The 18,009-nt window shown below is 41.0% G+C and overlaps 1 protein-coding gene across 13 annotated transcripts in view; it reads right to left on the minus strand.

Moving 5' to 3' along the window:
• The window catches only part of EIF4G3 (eukaryotic translation initiation factor 4 gamma 3), a 466,091-nt gene that overhangs the window by 19,943 nt on the left and 428,139 nt on the right, over positions 1-18,009 (minus strand). For all 13 annotated transcript variants that reach the window (XM_039509520.1, XM_039509526.1, XM_039509519.1 and 10 more), the window contains 6 exons: positions 13,925-14,040; positions 11,298-11,470; positions 8,721-8,846; positions 7,322-7,403; positions 5,376-5,474; positions 1,028-1,174 (listed from right to left, as the gene is read on the minus strand). In XM_039509520.1, coding sequence (XP_039365454.1) covers positions 1,028-1,174; positions 5,376-5,474; positions 7,322-7,403; positions 8,721-8,846; positions 11,298-11,470; positions 13,925-14,040 — 743 coding nt within the window. The remainder of the gene's footprint in view (positions 1-1,027; positions 1,175-5,375; positions 5,475-7,321; positions 7,404-8,720; positions 8,847-11,297; positions 11,471-13,924; positions 14,041-18,009) is intronic.

Raw genomic sequence — 18,009 nt, forward strand, 5'->3', positions numbered from 1 at the left:
ACAAAAACATTCCCCAAGGATAACAGGAACACACTGACCCCTCCTAAAGATAAGGTCAGGATGACAGTACGTAACAGAGATGTTTTGATCAAAACATCATATACAAGGTGATGGATGATAACTAGTCACGTTAGTCCCACCGTTTACTGAGCTGATCCATTGTTACGGGTATACATGTATTAGTGGTCTGGTAGAGTCTGCGGGATACTAATACCGTGCTTCGTCAACAATAAACCTGGCTGGGTGCTTTTGTTCCTTAACAGATTTTGTGGTCATTGGGTGGTTTGCTTCAGGTCTGCCGTGCCAGCTGTTTGCACAGGGCTGGGATATCACACAGAGGAAACACACACATGCAACCAAACATCTATTAACATCTAACTACACTGGTGACTCTGACCACTAATCTGGTAAGTAAGCAAGCTGTCCTCTGTATAAATCGCAACCTAACATGACAGTTAGTCACAAGCTAGGAAACTCCCTTAACCCCAGAAAGTTTAATAAGGTATGCACGTGCTGGACTGCTAGCAAATCTCTCTTAATCTCTCTTGACTCAGGTTTCCCTACTTTCCTAGGTTGTTCTAACCCTCCCTTTCCCTGCCTCTCCTCACTTCTGCTCTTTCTCTCTTTTTAAAAAAAGTTAAAAGTTATAGTTTTTACAAAAACCTCCAAAAAATAAAGCAATTAAAAAACAAACAAAACAACAAACAGAAAACAAGGTAAAAACTTTACTTTAAATAAATCCAATAAATTAATTATTTTAATGCTTCATTATGTTAACCCTTAACATCTATCAACATCTAACCACAACGGGAAGCCATGCAGCAACAGAGGCGTTATTATGTGACAGTGACTAGATTTAGTGATTAGCACTTGGCTATATTATTCCTGAAGAGCCAATATCAGACTGGGGTGGGCAGTGCAGGGTAGCAAAACAAAGAGGTGGAAAAAGAGAGAGGTGATCCTGCTGGCTGGGATAATGTTTATAAAGATGGTTAATGCACAGGTACGGTGAAAACAGTCTGTATACCTCTACCCAATCAAAGATTTGTTCATCATTCGCCTTGTCCTCAATAATGAGTTTTTCTAGCTGTTTGTTCAGTTCGTCAGCAGAGAGTTCTTCCTCTGAAAGTGCTTCTGAGGAACTGGAACAGTCAGACACTGTGAAGTCCAACTTCTGCAACATTAGAAGTTATGAGAAATGATTAAATATGCTTTTCTACACTGGATCATACTAAGGCAAAAGAACAAGCAACACTTTATTCTGTTTTATCATTATAATAACGTATGTCTTACCTTTAATTTAAAAGAATCAGAGCAATTTACACACAACACACTGATGTACAATTTATTCTGAGGGATCACTTCATCCAGCAAGGAAATGCAGCCACCTTTGAGGAAAAAAGTGGCACAGTGCAACACTCCACTCCACTTTAACCCATGAAATGAAGACATATACATTGTCTAATTGAAACTACAGGGAGCCAGAATGCAAATACCAGATTTAGAAGTTGATCACAAAGGAGGGCTGTGAAGTGATTAAAAAATTAATTGCAATTAATCATGCTGTTACACAATAATAGAATAGAATAGAATAGAAAGTGCAGAGTCCTGCATTTAGGACAGAAGAATCCCATGCACTGCTATAGACTAGGGACCGAATGGCTGGGCAGCAGTTCTGCAGAAAGGGACCTAGGGGTTACGGTGGATGAAAAGCTGAATATGAGTTAACAGTGTGCCCTTGTTGCCAAGAAGGCTAATGGCATTTTGGGTTGTATAAGTAGGGGCATTTCCAGCAGATCGAGGGATGTGATCATTCCCCTCTATTCAGCACTGGTGAGGCCTCATTTGGAGTACTGTGTCCAGTTTTGGGCCCCACACTACAAGAAGGATGTGGATAAATTGGAGAGAGTCCAGCGGAGGGCAACAAAAATGATTAGGGGGCTGGAGCACATGACTTATGAGGCGAGGCTGAGGGAACTGAGATTGTTTAGCCTGCAGAAGAGAAGAATGAGGGGGGATTTGATAGCTGCTTTCAACTACCTGAAAGTGGGTTCCAAAGAGGATGGATCTAGACTGTTCTCAGTGGTAGAAGATGACAGAACAAGGAGTAATGGTCTCAAGTTGCAGAGGGGGAGGTTTAGGTTGGACATTAGGAAAAACTTTTTCACTAGTAGGGTGGTGAAGCACTGGAATGGGTTACCTAGGGAGGTGGTGGAATCTCCTTCCTTAGAGGTTTTTAAGGTCAGGCTTGACAAAGCCCTGGCTGGGATGATTTAGTTGGGTTTGGTCCTGCTTTGAGCAGGGGGTTGGACTAGATGACCTCCTGGGGTCCCTTCCAACCCTGAGAGTCTATGATTCTATGAATATAATTTATTTAAATATTTTGGATGTTTTCTACATTTTCAAATAGATTGATTTCAATTACAACACAGTATACAAAATGTACAGTGCTTACTTTATATTTATTTTTATTACAAATATTTGCACTGTAAAAACCAAAATAAATAGTATTTTTCAATTCACCTGATACAAGTACTTAGTGCAATCTCTTTATCATGAAAGCTGAACTTATAAATGTAGAATTATGGACAAAAAATAACTGCATTCAAAAACAAAATAATGTAAAACTTCAGAGCCTACAAGTCCACTCAGTCCTACTTCTTGTTCAGCCAATTGCTCAGACAAACAAGTTTGTTTACATTTGCAGGAGATAAAGTTGTCCACTTCTTGTTTACAATAATAATAATATATATATATATTTTTCATGGTAGAACCAATGTAATAAATATGTTAAAATACATTAAAATTATGTGCATTCCCAAAATGATATCAGAATGTGGTTTAGAGAACAATGAACACAATCCTAAATACAAAGCTCAAATATATCCTTTAGAAACACAAATATACGTTATTGTACAATTGTTTGTTGCATGTTCCTGTTAGATAGAAAAGCCTAACACTATTTCAGCACCACATACTGAACACAGCTACACATTCATACAATTTTACATTCATCTTTTGTTATTTTTTTTGTAATATTTATAGAGTTGAGAGAATTGTTTGTTTTTTTAATTGTATCTGTGGTTGTATCAGACGTGCCTGCAAGGTTCTTGGGTCTCTTCACTTATCATTTCTTACATCAAGCACTGACAAAACTGTAGACATTTGCGTATTAAAGTGAGACTCTCAAAGCAGCTCAGTTGCCAACACTGGCTGTAAATGAAGGACGCTTGTTGTTGGGGAATGTGATGACTCATGTCAGTCACACTGTCTAGTGGACAGTAAAATCACCCCTTTGCAGGAGGCCCTTGTTTTAAACAGCTTATAGCTTTGCCTGTGAGTCAGATAACGCTCACTAGGACTCCCTGCTAGTGGGATGAGAAGAGAAACCCTTTCAATAGCAGCCTTGACCATCTGGATGTGATCCACGCCAGACTAGAGAAGAGCTCAGACTAGAACACAGATTATGGGAGTTGTCTGGCTTGTAACTTGAAATATAGTCTGCTGATAGTGAGCTGAACTCCCCCACATGTCAAGGACAATCCTGTCCTGGGCCAGCCCTTTGCAGGGCTGAGCAGATGGGGGAGGGATAGCTCAGTGGTTTGAGCATTGGCCTGCTAAACCCAGGGTTGTGAGTTCAATCCTTGAGGAGGCCACTTAGGGATCTGGGGCAAAAACTGGTCCTGCTAGTGAAGGCAGGGGGCTGGACTTGATGACCTTTCAAGGTCCCTTCCAGTTCTAGGAGATTGGTATGTCTCCTATTATTATTATTTTATTAATTATATTACAATGTCACCTAAAAGTGAGAACAGGCGTTCGCATGGCACTGTTGTAGCCAGTGTCGCAATATATTTAGGTTCCAGATATGGTAAAGATTCATATGACCCTTCATGCTTCGAACACCATTCCGGAGGACATGCATTCATGTGATGGGTTCTGCTGGATAATGATTCAAAGCAGTGCGGACTGACCCATGTTCATTTTCATTATCTGAGTCAGATGCCACCAGCAGAAGGTTGATTTTCTTTTTTGGTGGTTTGGGTTCTGTAGTTTCCCCATCAGGGTACTGCTTTTTTAAGATTTCTGAAAGCATGCATCACATCTTTTGGAAAGCACTTCAGATTTTTAAACCTTGTGTCAAGTGCTGTAGCTATTTTTAGATATCTCACACTGGTATCTTCTTTGCATTTTGTCAAATCTTAAAACGAACAACGTGCTGGGTCATCAAGACTGCTATAACATGAAGTGTATGGCAGATGCGGGTAAAACAAAGCAGGAGACATACAATTATCCCCCCAAGGAGTTCAGTCACAAATTTAATTAATGCATAATTTTTTTAACGAGCATTGCCAGCGTAGAAGCATGTTCTCTGGAATGGTGTCCGAAGCATGAAGGGGGCATATGAATGTTTAGCATATCCAGTAGTAAATATCTTGCAATGCCGGCTACAAAAGTGCCATGCGGCCACCTGTTTTCACTGTCTGGTGACACTAAATAAGAAGCAGCATTATCTCCCGTAAATGTAAACAAACTTGTTTATCTTAGCAATTGGCTGAACAAGAAGTAGTACTGAGTGGATTGTAGGCTCTGAAGTTTTACACTGTTTTTGAATGCAGTTATGCAACAACAAAAATCTACATTTGTAAGTTGCACTTTCATGATAGAGATTGCACTACAGTATTTGTATGAATTGAATTGAAAAATACTATTTTAAATCATTTTTACAGTGCAAATATTTGTAATAAAAATGATAATATAAAGTGAGCACCATACACTTTGTATTCTCAAACCTTTGTATTCTGTTGTAATTAAAATCAATATATTTCAAAATGTAGAAAAACATCCACAAATATTTAATAAATTTAAATTGGTATTCTATTGTTTAACAGTGCGATTAAAACTAAGATTAATTTTTTAAATCACAATTAATTTTTTTGAGTTAATCGCATGAGTTAACTGCGATTAATTGAAAGCCCTATCAGGCAGCTAAAGCTAAAACACTATTTTTGCAAAATGTGACATAGAATCTATAATGATCACTTGTTCTCAGATCTTGGTTTTACATTGCATTTCCAGTAGCACAGTACTCTCTAAAATCAGGCTGGGCCACTGTTTCATTACTGACTCAAGGGAAGAGTGCCATTATTTAATCACCCACATCACTTTCAAGCGTTCCTTTGGTGTCTTCCACCAAATGTACTGCCTAAACATAATCTGAATAACTGGAGTACCTCATTTTGACAATATTTAGGGATGGAACTGAAATGAACAACTAGGACTCAAAGTAAAAATAAAATACAAACCAATGGGCTAAATGTATCTTACAAATACACCTCACAGGGCTCTTCTCCAGCAGAAACTTGCTATCAACTCACGTGCTCCATGAGAAAGGTATGTACATCCTCCCCTTCAGATAAGTAGTCCTTCCAACTGAGGCCAGCCTCCCTCCATAAGGCTCCTACTTTCTTATGGCTCTAAAACACAAAGCAATTTGTTCATTTTTTAAATCTGAAGAGAAAAGCACAGTAGCTTAAACAGGCTGGAATGGTGCTGCTGCATAAAGAGAAATAAATAATCATTTAGCCATAAAAAATATGCCTAACCATGATGTGAAAACTTCCAGAAAGCCTGTGCTGGAGAAATTAGATATAGTATCCTACCTTTTACAGGTAAATGTTGTATCTTGTAAGATGCTCAGATGCCACAATGTTGTGTAATAAATATGGCTGGCTTGATGTGATATATGGAGTTTGCAACAACATGACCAAAGATCATCTACAATAAAGTGACCATATGTAAAAGTGTGGTCCAGTGGACATGATACAGAATTGGGACTCAAATGACCTGGGTTCTACTCCTAGTTCTGCCACTGACTTCCTGTGCCTTAGTAAGAAATTACTTATTTTTCTATCCCTCTAAGTAAATAAAGTTAGAGCATGTCTACTTTAGAAAAATCATGTTTACATGGATATCTTCTGTATGGAGATCAATCCTCAAGGTCACAGTTTAAATTCTACAATTCATTGTAAATCTATGGAAAATTACCTTTACAACCATATGTGGCACAACCTTCTGCATCTGACAGTCTAGTAGACTTCATGCCTGACCTTTTAGAATTCCCCAAAATGTTGATATATAGAATAAACAATATTGAAGATAGTGATAGTAATAAGCTCTTCTTTAGTGCCTTCCACCCAAGAATCTCAAAATTCTTTGCAAATATTAACGAATTAAGCCTCATAACACATGTTTGGTAAGGTATTATTATCCTAATTTTACAAATGGATTATTGAGTGTTTAATGTTAGACTTCAAGATAAATGTGGCCTGATTTTCAGAGGCAGATTATAGTCAGTGGGAGCTGCTTGTGCTCAGTATTTCTGTGACTCACACCTCAGATTTAGGTGACTAAATATGGTGTTGGATGCCTGACTTTAGGCAGAGCTAGAAATAGAACCCAGATCTTCTGACTGTAGGCTGTGCTTTAACCACAAGATCATGGCTCCTCTCCCTGCTCTTCTCCCATGATATAGAGAAAATGGCAAACCACAGTCCAAACAAGCAGCAAATTACTAATTTAAAAAAATAAAAGATAAGCTTCTAGATACACGAAGGAGCTGTTGCATGGAAAAGCTTCTGGAACAACTGACCTCATTTGAACGCATACTTTAAAAAGGAGGTGCTGAATTTTACAGGGTTTAATGTATAAGACTACACAAAGTGAATGATTTAGCCTGACCTTAGAAATAAAATTTTAAAAATATGATACACTTACAGGGAAACTATCAAGGTGTCTGTAAAGACAACTGTGAAAATGTGCAAAAGAGCTTTAAAAGTTACATGGTGAACAGGTATCTCTATCCCTGGACTAGAGACAGGTCAATCTCAAGAGTTTGCAAGTTTAGTTTGGATAAACATCCAGAAGTCTGAATGGCCATCTGAAGCTTATCCGAATTCCCAGAACCTCTCAGGTCTGCAAGAACAGGCTCTTTTGCGTGATTGCCAGTACTTCTTGTTTCTGATCATCCCAGAAATACCTTGAGAATGGCTCTCTTGCAATATTTCAGCACTCCAGCTTCTGGAAGAAGCCAGGTACAGAGGTACCTACAAAAGGGAAATGTGATAAGAAAATCGTAACCCAACTTTTTGGATTCTGATGAGGCTTGGTTTGAAATTTGGGGGAGGAAAGACAGGTTTCTTATGTTATTCACACAGGTTCACCTATACCCAAAATGTTGGGAATATGAGCACATTGTCTTTATGCATGATCATTTATTTTCTGCACCCAACACAATTTATAAGTTATATCCCAGCATACTTACCATTTGTTTGCATAGAAGGTGCAATATTTCAGAAAGCAAGACCCCAGCTCTTCCCACAGGAAGTAAAGGTTTGCTAAATTCTCTGAAATGGAACAGAAATAAATACTTTTATTATAATCTTTTATTGTCCCAGACAAGTTATACTGTTGTGAAAAGCAGCTCTTGATTCAGGGCAAGACAGAGGTGGGGATCAAGCTGATGCAGAAAACTGCACAGCTTTAAATTCTGCTCTGTATATGGGATCTCATCTTGCTCCCACTGAAGTTAATGTTAAAGCTCTGATCAACTTCACTGATGCAGAATTGGGCCCATATTAGACTAAAACTTAAAAAAACTGCGCATGAACAATTAAAACACCTTTATACCTTTTTTTTACATAGGGCCAAATCTACTTATTTTGATGGGATGAGGATTTGGTCTGTACTTGTAGATTGTAAGGCCTAGATTTTAAACGTATGCAGGTCCTTGATTTCAATAGGAGTTAGATGCCCAAGTACCTTTAAAAACCTGTCCCTAAGCTCTTTGGAGCAGGGAACTGTCGCTTTCTAGATATTAGTATAGTGCTACAATAACAGGGCCCAAGCCTGGTTGGCCTATCTGTGCTGCTGCAATATAAATGTGATTGAAGATGATAATGATAAAAATATAGTAATGGTCTGATTTTGGAAAATGGGTTTCCATTTTTGTGGGTGTAGCTTTGTGCTCCTGGTTAATAGTAATCAGGTAGATCTCTAAGTGGTAATTAATTCTAGGCACAATTATCACAGGTGAAAAACTGTATCTTCAGAAAATGAAGGCAGAGGTCACATCCCCTTAAAAGATCAGGGCCTTAATATTTCCCTGAGTCACTCTGGTCCTACAACTTTAGGTTGTTTTTAAATCAGCTAGAAAAAAACTGGGACTGAAGAGGATTGGTAGATAGCGTTTAAAAAAAAAAAAAAAAAGAAGAAGAAGAAAGACTGCACAACAGCCAGGGCCGACTCCAGGCACCAGCTTAGCAAGCAGGTGCTTGGGGCGGCCACGTCGGAGAGCGGCGGCATGTCCAGCTATTTGGCGGCAATTCAGCAGAGGGTCCCTCACTCCCGGTCGGAGCGAAGGACCTCCCGCTGAATTGCCGCAGATTGCGATTGCGGCCTTTTTTTTTTTTTTTTTTTTGGCTGCTTGGGGCGGCAAAACCCCTGGAGCCGGCCCTGACAATAGCAAGCGCCTGTACCATCAGAGCTTCCATATTAATGCAAATTTGATTTCTGGAACACCTCTCACAAGGTCTCACATTGACTCTCACATCTGAGTTTCATATTATTCCTGTCTAGTCAACTGACAGAAGTCATGCTGCTTAGATGTTATAGCATAATCAGGCTAGTTTAGGCATGATGGTCACTGAAATAGCATTGCTTACATTGTAAGTTCTCTCATAGAGATTCCTCCTTCTTTTAACATGGGGGTCACCAATTCAGCTAGATACAACCAAATATGTGGTATATCAATGGCCATATCATCTGCCAGCTCCAAGGTGTCTGAAAACCTTTGAAAGAAAGGAGAAACTCCAAATATTAAATCCAATTCCAATCTCAGTGATTTTTTTTCTGCCAAGTAAATCCACTCTGCATTATATACTTTTGATTTTTTTAAAAAGCCCAATGCTATACCATGCAATCCTCTCCAGGTTATTGTGTAGCATGATTACCTCTTGGAAATGCTGAAGCACTGGAAGTACGTGCAAAAGGAAATTCCCTCCATGTAACTGGAGTGCCATGGAAGGTGGTAGTCAAAACATACAGGAAAACAATTTTTAAAACTCCCATTACCCAATAATGAGCTGCTCATTAACAGTCCTGACATCTGTAAGGATAAAAAGCGTTTTCTTTTTTAAATACAAAACCTCTAAAAAACAGAATTTGACATGTGGGAGGACACAGAAAATATGGTATAAGATTGTCAACGGAACAATGTTTGATTAAGTCTGGTGTCTAAAACATAACACAAGAAAACAGTCAATAAACCGGAATGTGGCCTTCCAAAAGCACAATGACAAATGATCAATGAACCAGCTTCATGTTTCATCAGTGGTACCAGGCACTCACTTTTTACCTGGTGGATTATAAATGCTTCTCTATCAGAAAATTCACACTGATTCATTGGTTCCCAGGAACCTTCAATAGTCTTGTGGTATCCATTTTAAATGGTTTCCGATGAATTCTCTTTTTCTTGTTCACTGGTTTCAGGGATGGTTTCTGAGCTGCTGTCTCATATGCCTGTTTCTTTATTAAGTCTTCTGGTACTGGTTCATCATGGGTTTGCCAGTAATTTGGCTGTTTATTTCCCGTCATGCAGAGAACTTCGCACTAGAGTTGAAATTAGTTTAGATTTTGTGCTATGATCTTTTCTCAGACCATGGCCCTGAATCGCATGGTGACATGTCTTGGCTGAACAGCATAGCAAGTCTTTAGCAATTCTGCTGTATGTCCACTGACTGTCTGGCTCTCCATCCTCATTCGGTTATCTCTAGTGCATTCATTTGGTTCCTCGCCCTTCTGTCCCCCCCAGGAATACCACACATCCTAACACATCACCAACAGTCCACTTCTTTGGGCACAGTAACTCCTTATCAATATCAAGTGAAGTGTGATAAATTGTAGTTTACAGAGTTGTGGTAGCTGTGTTGGTCCCAGGATATTAGAGAGACAGGGTGGGTGAGGTAATACCTTTTACTGGACTAACATCTGTTGGTGAAAGAGACAAGCTTTCAAGATACACAGCTCTTCTTCTGGTCTGAAGACCAGACTCAATGTGAATAATCCTGAATCTGTAAGTCACTGCACGTGAACGCACACACACACACACACACACACACACAATTTAAACCCTTGTATAAGTATTTCTTATCCTAGCTTACCTGGAACAACAGATTTTAACTAAGTATCATAAAGCCTATTATGTTAGTTTTGTGTTTTGATGACAGTTATGTGTTTCCAAAGTGAATGTTCATCTTGTCCAGCAGCAAGCCATTTACTTGGAAGGTGTACTTACCAAACATTATACTTAGGGACCAAATGTTTCTACTCTATGATCTATCTGGCCTCCACTAGTCATAGAAGCAAAAGGGCCTTCCAAGTCTATTGATAAACTCAGGTTATGTAATCCTTCTGCATCAGTTTTTAGATTTTTTCCATGTCAAAACTCACTGTCAGTGATGGATTTGCTGACGCTGTCATCATTAAGCAGTCAATAGCAGTGTGATATGGCAACCTTTCAAATAAAAGCACCATGAATTGGCTACAGACACTAAAGTTTAATATGTGAAAACATTAATTTCTTCTCTCATAGTTAGAGCATTACTTTCTTAGTTATTCCTCGTTTAATCATTACATTATGATCCCTGGGGTGTACTGGCTGGTTTAGGGGACTCTTATTGGGATACATGGTTCGTTTTACTTTTGTGCAACAGGTTCAAATCTAGGCTAGGTCAGTGTGGTCTGGATGCAGTTACCATGTGACAATCTAACACCTGTTCAATGACCAATGAGGTGGCATATCTTCAATTCCTAGAGGACAGGTATGCACATCACCAGCAGCATAACTGCATGGCCATACACTACATTTGATTTGGTCCCCATAATCAGAGAGAGTCACTGGCGGGGGCATGCAGTGAGTGTGCCTGTTGTCATGTCATGTGAATCCATCCATTCTGGGGACATGGGGGGGACTTTTTAGTTCAAAGAGCTGCCAATATGGCACCTTTCGCAAATATTAATTTCACTCAAATATTGATTTAACACACCTCTTACCCCCAGTTATACGAGCCTCCTCAATGGGCAAACATAAATCCTCTTTCACCAAGGATACTTGTAGGATACTGTTGATCTCACAGGAAGCTGGGAAGGGGGTATCCCCCAACACAAAGAGTATGTTTTTGAAATTAACACAAAAAGGAATTAGAGATCTAATTAAAGTGTTCATATGGCAGAATACCAACCCCTTGAAGAAGTCCTGTTTGCTTAGCTTTTCTGACTGCACCAACTGATATAGTAACTGGCCCATGTGATCCCTGGTGATCTGACTCCTCTCGAGAGTAGACTCCACTCCGACTCGCACAAAAATGGGCAGCAGACTTTGTGCATTCAACTCCTCTACACATTGCATTGCTTCCTGTTCAAACAACACAGAGGATCATTTATCTGAATTCTGGGAAAAATCAAGACATGCAAGGCAGGAGAATGTTCTTCACTAAAACAAAGTCCACAATACTTAGTACTTTTGGCTGAAGTCAACAGATTATTTTGATACACTTCTGTCATTGAGGGAAACTGAAAGGTGAGGGTACATAATTAACATTGCTTCAAGACATCCCTGAGGCAGAGAACTCAGTAGTGGTAAAAAAAAAAAAAAAAAAAAGGGTATTAGATATTTATACAGATCAGAGTGACCACAGTTACAAATAGAATTTTTAAATACTCATGCTTCAGGGAATATGCTAGCTGTTAACTGACAGGTGCTAGGAAGAAAATGCTTCTATGGGCAGGGTATTCTATTACTGTTCTCTAAAACATTGTTCCATCTCAGTGAGAGGATACTCGACTAGATGGAATTCTGGTCCAATCTGGTGTGGCAATTCCTGTTATGAAAAGATGCTATGTAATGAAGCAGAAAATATATGAATCATATTTGGCAAATGCAACATTTCCTTTATGTTCAGGCCCTACATTCTGGTACCCACACTTTATAAAATACACAAGTAAAATACTCTGAAGAACAGTCAGAGAGAAATACAGTAATACCATACTTCTAATATATGCACTATCATCAGAGAAGAAGCTCTTCAGCTGAATGTTTAAGTCAACTACAGTAGACTTCAGTGGGCTCTTTATGACTCAATACATTTAAATGCCTTTTATCTTGGATCATACTCTCTGTTGTCAGGAATTGGTAGCCCCAGATGAATGACTGGACTTTCTAAGTGGCTATTTTTTCCACAGGTCACAGGGTCTAAGGTAGTCCCAGACTCCATGTTGAGGCCATAGTTTTAAATCAAGTGTATGTTAGTGCCTGACAGAAACAAGGATAATGTGACTATGGGTTTTTACAATTGACTGCTGAGTCCTTGGCTGTACATCCCGGCTGTCAATTGAGGATGCCACAAAGCTAAATCACAGTTTTAATCTGATTACAAAGTAAACACCGTGGTTAAACACATGAAGAACCAGGGTGTTTCTACTGATATGTGCCATATCAAAACTCTGTTAAGGTGAAGTTAAGGTTGTAGGCACATACCAGTGGTTGGAGTGCCTATTACATTTCAAGAATGTTAGAGCTAAAAAATCATAAAACAAATCACATAACAACCAACCTCAAATGTTTAACCCTTAGGAAATGCACTTCCCAAAAAAGCACCCAAACCACTTTAACTCTGCCTCTGTAGAAATATCCTGAGAAAATCAGAAAAAGCATACTCCTATATCCAGCCAGAACAAACTGTTTCACTGTATCAGTGACCATAGAAACTAAAATGCCTTATAATGGGTACACTTGGAGGAATAACTCAAAAAAAAATGGAATGGAGTTTTATTTTTTTTTAAGTAAGCAGTCCTCAGATGACCTATAGTACACTGGGGGGGGATCGATTTAAGTATGTCAACTTCAGCTACATTATTCACGTAGCTGAAGTTGCATAACTTAGATCAACTTACTGTGGTGTCTTCACTGTGGTGAGTTGGCTGCTGCTGCTCCCCCATCGACTCCGAGTACAGGAGTCAACGGGAGAGCTCTCAGGGGTCTATTTATCACATCTAGACTAGACGCGATAAATCGATCCCCACTGCCATCGATTCTGCCTGCTGATCTGGTGGGTAGTGTAGACATACCCTCAGAGTAAATATTCCCTGGTGACAATACTAAATCATATTTTATTAACTCTTGAAATCAGATTTTAATAAGCTAAATATTTGTCCTGGGGGCTAGCTTTTGGACAAGTAGAGTCCTGTACAATAGGATTTACCTCTCCTGCCTGTTTTTTTTGGCTACAAAATTTTAGAAGACTTTTGGAACCGTGTTTAATGACTTTATTTGCAGGGTGTCAGTTCAGGAACCCCTCATTCTAGTCACTTGAAACTTTGCAGAAAAATTCTACCTGTGCTACAGATCTAGCCTATCAATTTTGAGGACAATATACTTGTTGTGGATTTTACAGGAGAGGCCAAAGTCCAGCTTACAATGGAAACTCAGTTGCAACCTTAATGATGGAGTGATGACAGCTGCTCAATAATTCTCAACATTTACTAAAACTACTCTAGAGTACTTTGTTCAATATGTATTATTTCATCTGCCTTGAGATCAGAACAACGGGTTCCTTATAAGCGAATTAAACCTTTGTCTAGTTTCTCTAGCTTTCTATATCCAGCACTGACATACTATTATAACAGTGCTGCTCAGTGGTCATGACAGACATATCTAAAACTTTCTGCTTACAATACCCAAAAGAGACTCTTTTTCCTCTGTCATTAGCAATGGAAGAACCAGAACAGTCAGAGAACTGTGCAAAAGTTGTGCACCGATTCCTTCTATCCAAATTGCAATAGGTCCCATGTTTATGTTATAATCTTATACCTTATAATCGTTTATGTGCAAGAACTCATCAATGATGGATTTGCACTTTCTCTCCATTTCCTCTTCTGACAGTGAAGATTTGTCTTGTACTGTAGCTGAGGGAGTTTCTGGCTTGGCTAGTAATAAGGTAGAGAAAACAGACACTGGATAAAGAGGTCATCTTCAGTTCCAAAAAAAAAAGTATTTTTAATAAAGTATTTAAAAAATCCCTCAAGTCTCCTCTCTCAGCCATTTCTGCTGGCTGAACAGAACAATTAATAGGCACTCTCTGCTGTGATGACTGAAAGAAGGCTGATTTGGAAGCAGACTCGGCTCCAGGCACCAGCATTCCAAGCGCGTGCCTTGGGTGGCAAGGTGTGGGGGTCAGCCTGCCGGTCCCTGTGAGGGCGGCAGGCAGGCAGCTTTCGGCAGCGCGCCTGCTGGAGGTCTGCCGGTCCCGTGGATTCGGTGGCAGTTACGCCAAAGCCGCGGGACCGGCGGACCTCCTGCAGGCATGCCGCTGAAGCTGCAGGTCTGGGGACCTCCCGCAAGCATGCTGCCAAAGGCAGCATGCCTGCCGTGCTTGGGGCGGCAAAAAAGCTAGAGCTGCCCCTGTTTGGAAGCATGACAGTGTGAGGGTAAAATAAACAGTTTAGATTCTGTTTTCTGTCAGTTTCTCATGAGTCAGTCTGATCATCAGGCATAAATCATTTCTTATTTAGCTTGTCTTTCAACCTGTGATCCCTCCACGTCTGCAAATCACCTTTCTCAGTTAGCATAATACTTGGCAGTGACATAGCATTTTACACCTTCAAAGCACTTTACAAAAATTAAATAATTAATTTTTGAGCTGTGGCAGTAGTTCTCATTGAATACTGCAAATGTACAGCACGTTGCTTGTGAACATCAGAAACCAAAGACAATCTCCTGTGACAGGATCGGGCCAGATGGCTACAGGAGAGTGGTAGAAGGCAGATATATTAGGTCCAGGTTAAGTAGGTCCCTTTTCTATGCATAAGGTAATAGGGGCAGTTCCAGAACAACCCAGGAACTCACTGGAACCAATTAAGGCAGACAGGCAGACACCTGGAGCCGATTAAGAAGCTGCTAGAATCAATTAAGACAGGCAGGCTAATCAGGGCACCTGGTTTAAAAAGGACCTCACTTCAATCAGCGAAAAGGGTGCGTGTGAGGAGCTGGGAGCAAGAGGTGCAAGGAGCTGGGAGTGAGAGGGTGTGCTACTGGAGGACTGCGAAGTACAAGCGTTACCAGACATTAGGAGGAAGGTCCTGGGGTGAGGATAAAGAAGGTGTTGGGAGGAGGCCATGGGGAAGTAGCCGAGAGAGTTGTAGCTGTTACACAGTTGTTACCAGAGACACTGTAGACAGCTCTACACAGGGCCCTAGGCTGGAACCTGGAGTAGAGGTCGGGCCTGGGTTCCCCCCATCCACCTCAGCTCCCTATTTAGTACAAGAGGTGACCTGGCCTGTGGGTCCCACCAGAGGGGAAGGTCCCTGGCCTATCCCCCGACCCACTAGGTGGGTCAGCAGAGACTGCAGTAATTGTTCTCCTCCCTTTCCCCATGCTGGCCAGTGATGAGGTTAGCTGAGTGAACATCAGGTTTGAGCTGCTAGCAAAAGTGGCCAAACTGAGGGCTGCTGTGAATCTCTGAGGAGAGCAAATCCACCAATAAGCGCAGGACCCACCAAAGCAGAGGAGGAACTTTGTCACACTTCCTACTTCCAAAATCCACAGTAGAAAGCAAACCCCTGAACTCTCTCCCCAGCCAATCCTCCGGGTTTGGACATGCCTCCCCTCAAACTCACTTCAGAGAAAAGCCTGAATACACAGGGGCTCGCACTGTGCCCTGCAAGTGATGACTGTTATTTAGTATTTGTATTGCAGTAGCATTCAGGACATGCTAGGCACTATTCATGCAAATCGTAAGGCACTGTCCCTACCCCAAAAGGCTCACAAGCCAAGGCTTTATACACATGGACCCTTTTCTTAAATTTCCTCAGTATTGTACCACTACTGGCTCAGCTCCAATGGAGGGAGCAACAGTGGGCCTCGAGCACAGACAAGGTGTCAATAGCCACCAATGTTTCTACTATCGTGGCATCATGACTTGCTCTGAGCAAGGTCAGGTGGCATAGTGGTAATGACGTTGCACCTTGTCTACACTAGATTTCCCACCACTGGGAAATGTTAAAGTGTAGACACAGCCTAAAGACACAAACAATTCTGGTGCTTAGACAGCATGGTGGGAAGAGCCTAAAAAGCATCTAACATAGACAGAACATGACTAACCAGGGATTCAGTAGTGCCGGATCCTGAGAGTACACACACATAACTGAAGTCAGTGGGACATGAGGGTGCATAGCACCTCTCGAGAAGCTGAAGTTCATAGGTTCTGGCCCAGGCAGATAAAGTTTGAGAGTGAAAGGCCTTCCACTGAAAATGCTATGCCTCAGCATTCCATCCTGGGACCATTAACAGAAGCATCTTGGCTAGTCTCAACTGTTGAGAAGGTATGAAGACAGCAAGGTGGTGACTGGGCAACCAGGACGCAGCCCCATTTTTATTCCTTAGTTGTGTCCATTACCGTGGCACCTTACAAAAATTAATGCAAACACAATATCCCCCCCAAAAAAGAAAAAAAAATATCTTTCTAAAATGACCACATCCTGATGACTCTTACACTGTGCCCAAACCTCACCAAGCTTGGGCTCTGACCAACCATTCCAGGCAACAGGTTCCAGATACATGAGGTCAGAACTGAGAATATATCTTCCACTGGTCCTGGACTATAAGGTGGACAGAAAGCTGGCTAGATCATCGGGCTCAACGGGTAGTGATCAATGGCTCCATGTCTAGTTGGCAGCTGGTATCAAGCGGAGTGCCCCAAGGGTCGGTCCTGGGGCTGGTTTTGTTCAATATCTTCATTAATGATCTGGACAATGGCGTGGACTGCACCCTAAGCAAGTTTGCAGATGACACTAAACTGGGAGGAGTGGTAGATATGCAGGAGAGTAGGGATAGGATACAGAGGGACCTAGACAAATTAGAGGATTGGGCCAAAAGAAATATGATGAGGTTCAACAAGGACAAGTGCAGAGTCCTGTACTTAGGATGGAAGAATCCCATGCACTGCTACCGAATGGCTGGGCAGCAGTTCCGCAGAGAAGGACCAAAGGGTTACAGTGGACAAGAAGCTAGATATGAGTCAAGAAGGCTAACAGCATTTTGGGCTGTATAAGTAGGGGCATTGCCAGCAGATCGAGGGACATGATAATTCCCCTCTATTCAACACTGGTGAGGCCTCATCTGGAGTACTGTGTCCAGCTTTGGACCCCACATTACAAGAAGGATGTGGAAAAATTGGAAAGAGTCCAGCGGAGGGCAACAAAAATGATTAGGGTCCTGGAGCACATGACTTATGAGGAGAGGCTGAGGGAACTGGGATTGTTTAGTCTGCAGAAGAGAAGAATGAAGGGGGATTTGATAGCTGCTTTCAACTACCTGAAAGGGGGTTCCAAAGAGGATGGATCTAGATGTTCTCAGTGGTACCAAATGACAGAAGAAGGAGTAATGGTCTCAAGTTGCAGTGGGGGAGGTTTAGGTTGGATATTAGGAAAAACTTTTTCACTAGGAGGGTGGTGAAGAACTGGAATAGGTTACCTAGGGAGGTGGTGGAATCTTCTTCCTTAGAGGTTTTTAAGGTCAGGCTTGATTTAGTTGGGGATTGGTCCTGCTTTGAGCAGTGGGTTGGACTTGATGACCTCCTAAGGTCCCTTTCAACCCTGATATTCTATGATTCTATGAACTGACAGCAAGAACAATAGGATGTGGGTGGAAAAGGCAATTATACAGATAATTGGGTCCCAGTTACTTTGCAGACATATAAAATGCTTACTAACCTTTCATAACAGTTGTTCTTTGAGATGTGTTGCTCATGTCCATTCCATGTTAGGTGTGTGCATGCCACGTGTACTGTTGCTGGAGATTTTTCCCTCAGTGAGGTCCATTGGGATGGCTCTAGAACTCTCTGGAGCCACGTTTATGCACTGATATAAGGGGTGCCGCAGACTTCGCAACCTCTCAGT

The sequence above is a fragment of the Mauremys reevesii genome, linkage group 21 (genome assembly GCF_016161935.1).
Source record: "Mauremys reevesii isolate NIE-2019 linkage group 21, ASM1616193v1, whole genome shotgun sequence".
Classification (NCBI taxonomy): domain Eukaryota; kingdom Metazoa; phylum Chordata; order Testudines; family Geoemydidae; genus Mauremys; species Mauremys reevesii.